The sequence below is a fragment of the Geospiza fortis genome, unplaced genomic scaffold (genome assembly GCF_000277835.1).
Source record: "Geospiza fortis unplaced genomic scaffold, GeoFor_1.0 scaffold130, whole genome shotgun sequence".
Classification (NCBI taxonomy): Eukaryota; Metazoa; Chordata; class Aves; order Passeriformes; family Thraupidae; genus Geospiza; species Geospiza fortis.
The window spans coordinates 13803519-13807731 of NW_005054300.1; the positions used below are offsets into that span (position 1 = coordinate 13803519).

Below are 4213 nucleotides of genomic sequence, written 5' to 3' on the forward strand. Positions count from 1 at the left end.
TCCCGCGCAGCGCGCTCCCAGCGGCATGCGCTCCGCTCCGAACCGCGCTTGCTCTGTCCGGCTGGGGAGCCGCGGGAGCGAGCTGAAGGAGAAGGAGTGAAATCTGCTAAGTGTTTGTTGTTCCTCCTGAAACCGCTTATGCATGTTTCGGTTTGGTTAAGGAGAAGTTGGGAAATATAACACAGCCTGCTGACTTTTACCCAGCGCCTTGTATGGCTGCTGAAAAAAATTCTTTGTGAAAGTTGATGACATTAGTGATGAACCTGTGACTAAAGTTAGAACATTTTCCCCCCCCCTAAGGAGAAGGAAGCGTGTCTTATTTTTGAAAATGGTTTGCCATTTAACCAGGGTGCTGCCCATCTAATTGCTTCTTTAATCTGGTCACTATTTCTGTGTGGAATTCATGTAAATATGTGTGTGATATGAAGGCAGTTAATTGGCTGATTTTGAAGCTGCTGCAGGAAACAGTTCCTGTGGTCTCTGTGGTGCACCCTGGCACTGAGTGACACACTGCCTTCTTCCCCGAGCATGCCTTGAGCCCCTTAATTTGGCTATGTGCCCAGCATACAATCTTCTAACAGCATAGAGTTAAATGTAATGCTCAGCTGACTGGAAATATTCTCCAGATATAGTTCCCTTCAATGGGAGAGAATATGCAGTATTGAGAGTTCAGACGTGACCTTTTTGGTGACATTCCTTAATAAAGACCTTACTCTATGGGTTATTAAGATTACAGTATCATTGTAGAATGATCACAGAGACTAAAGGGCGATATCCTCTGAAACTAAAACGGAAGAGAGGTGCAACTGCTACTGATAGTTAACTTATGTTTTGAATATTTTGTAACAACATGTCTTTTTCATGAATTGTATACAGTGTGTTGAAGAATCTGCAAGAATATCTCAGGCCTCCATAGCCTATCTGATGCTGGCCTTTGTGGGAAACTGAAAATTTTGGTGGGGTATTGAGTAGGCCACCAGTAATGACTGACTGTGACCAACCTTCACTATATCTGAGTCAGAGAATTAGGTCATGGAAACCTCTACATCCAGTTTTTAATCCTGTGTGATGGTCTGTGACTGGTATAGAAAAATCTAAGAAATCTGCTGTTACTGATGTGCCTTGCAGCCAAAGAGCTGGAGTCTTGGGAAAAGTATGCTTGCTCTCATCTCTCAGTGGTGACATCTCTGGATATGTACTTGGAAGCTCATAGTCATTTTGAGGGTATTTGAAGAGGAAGCAAAAGGAAGAATACTGAATTATGTACATTTTATTGTTTCCTGAGTTAATGATTTTGAAGTGAAACAAAGAAAATAAAGAAATATTCTTCTTTCTTCTGTCTGCTGACACCTTGTTTTATATTAGCATTGTACTATGAGTGTGCTGAAGTGGACTCTGTGGAAATAAAATGCCTTTACAAGGCCTCAGCATTGAGAGGCCATGATAACAATATGTCATCTGCAAATATGCCTGTGAATAATCTGTTTGTACCAGTTGTATAAATATATTTACATATTATAACTGTTCAAAGGCTAAACCTTTGAAACATTTTATGTATTTTGTCTCCTGTGTGCTCTAAATGACATTTGTTTGAATTTTTTTCTTTAACTTCTGTTCTTGTGGATAGGGCTTTGATGGCCAGGTAAGTTTCTAAAGCAGTGTGTAGCAGGCCAGAGTCCCCTGCTCCTTCTCAGCCACACCTCCCTGGGTGAAAAGCCAGGTGAGGGTCTGTGCTCTTGCTGTGTTTGTAGCTCCTCAAGACATTCTTGTCCTCTTAGTGTTAATAGGCATCATATTGTAGTTATTTCTATTTCAACGCATTACGTTGAACCAAATGCTTAATCCAAAGTGTTAATCTGTTAATGTTTTTCGAAGGGTTTGCAAGCATTAATTTAAAGAAATCTACAATTCGGTGAAGAATGATGCAGTTCTTTTATGCATACCTTTGTGTATGTTGTAAAACACATTGTGATTATCTTAGACGTAAACTGGAGGAGAACCCCAACATATTTAATTCAATAAATTCTGTAAAGCATTTTCTGTTATATAGAAACCATTAGGATGCCAACTACCCAAAACAGTTCCTTTCCCTTTTGTTCTTATATGTGCTCAAGTTGTGTCTATGTCTGGTAACAGAATATATTGCAAGAGCCGGTCTGATTTAACAAGGGGAAGACGTTGTTAAACTGAGCTTCAAGCTACCTGTTTTCTGCTCATAAAAATTATTTCACTGTTGTCAGCTTTATCTGTTGAAGTTATTGAACAAAATGAATTAAATGGAATGCCATATAGTATTATCAGATGCAATCATTTTTAGAGCGTAGGAGATCAGGATGACTTGCAGAAGTACATACTGTCAGTCTGCTCTGCAGAGGAGTCTCTGTTTTAACAGAAGGTGGAATACTATCAAAACAACTTTGATGGATTTTTTTTGCATATTTTTCATCCAGTGTATTTTAGACTGGTGGAATATGGTATTGAAATTGACTTTATAATTAAACAAGCGGATAATAACAGTATTGTAGAGATAGTGGTGCTTAACTTGCTAGTTGGTCATTAAGGGAAGCTAAGATTTCTGCAGCACAAAATCTGAAATGTCAGTATTTTGAACGCAGTAAGGATGAGCCAATATAGATGTATAGAATTCTTGATAATAGTTTTGAAAAGCTTTGTGGGATTTCTTTGAAGAAATCAAACCAATGAGTTCTAAAACAGTACAGCAGAAATAATAGAAAAAGTTTAGCTGCTTTACTTTTTGTGTTTTTCTGGAAATATTGTCACTCACTTCATCCCAACTAAAAACAAATGAAACCAAACAGAATCTGAGTAGACTGGTTTTGTGCTGCCACTAATTCTTCCTGTGTTTGCTGAAGATGGGTTAGATGGGCTGGTATGAAAAAGAGTACGTGTATGTGAGGGTAATGAGAAGCCAGAAATCTTTAAGACTTCTGTGACTGTCTGAAAAGAAGCTGCATGCTTCATTTTCATGGTCATGGGCCGCCTTCTTGCTCTGTCCCTAGTGTGCTACTGGGAGTAATAATCTTCTCAGGGAATGATTGGAATGGATTGACTGTACGCTGAGGTATTTCTGCACCTAAATTTAGAAAACAACCTTTGTTGTATATGAAGGGCAAAACTGGAAGATCCTTTGGATGGCTTCTGATCCTTCAAACAAATTTCTTTGGGAGCATGTCAGAATGGTAATGTGAAGTAACATTAGATCAAAGTATTAACAGTGAAATGGAAGAAATGTGATACATTTAATTGAAGTATTTTTACCTGGAAGGAGACAAAACATACATAAAGACTATGGATGTAATAAATATTAAGTAGATGGTATCAATAGGAAAATTAGTTTGTGTGATAGATTTTATAGCTGTAAAACTTATATAGTTTCAAGCTGTAATGCCAATTCATTGTATGTTATCATTTTATCAATGAGACAGAATCTGGACAGGGAACTAAATCTACTCATGAAATGTTTCCTTGTTGCTTCTTTCTCAGGTGTCCTATATTAGTCAGGACTGTGAAGAAATTCCAGAATTCCTAGGAAGGAAATATGGGCACATGGCAAAAAGGCTAGATCTTAGCTTCAACTTGCTAAGGTATGTGGCAATAGATAGTTTTTCAAGTGCAATGTGGAATTCCAGCTCCTAAAATAGATTGGGTTTTTTTTCAAAGTAGAAAAATGTTTATTTGGTACATTTAAATGTTATCAAATGGATGACACTGTTTTATAGGTAATGTTTGTCTCCTTTTCTCCCACACTTGGAGCACAAATAACCAGGTAAGTCTGGAAAACTAATATGTGTAAACATAAATGATTCCCATTGAGAAGCTTATGCTTTGTTCTCTACTTAAATTGGAAAATAAACATCGTTACCTGAAGAAGTGAAGAATGGGATCAAAAGTGAATTTTCCTTAACCAAAACACAAGTAAGGATGTGCTTCTCTCCCTTTCTAAAAATTTTATTTATGGATTTCTGGTTATTACTATAAATGCTTTATAATGCTCTTTTCCCAGATGATGTGTTTTGTTTTATGATCTTATTTTTGTGCATCTGTGTAGTTAAGTGCTAAATCTAAGCGCAGTTAGAATTTGTAATTACTTCTAAGTATTTTAATATATGGATTGGTTTAGGATTCTGTAGTATTGCTGTGAGCTACTACAGCATCCCATTTCATTTAATTCTTGTAAGAGAGCCTCCTGAGG

General features: G+C 37.4%; 1 protein-coding gene across 1 annotated transcript in view; it reads left to right on the forward strand.

Annotated features, from left to right (window-relative positions):
* LRMDA (leucine rich melanocyte differentiation associated) overlaps positions 1-4213 on the forward strand; it is a 636729-nt gene that overhangs the window by 27533 nt on the left and 604983 nt on the right. Inside the window, exon 5 of the mRNA XM_031061803.1 lies at positions 3505-3605. Coding sequence (XP_030917663.1) covers positions 3505-3605 — 101 coding nt within the window. The remainder of the gene's footprint in view (positions 1-3504; positions 3606-4213) is intronic.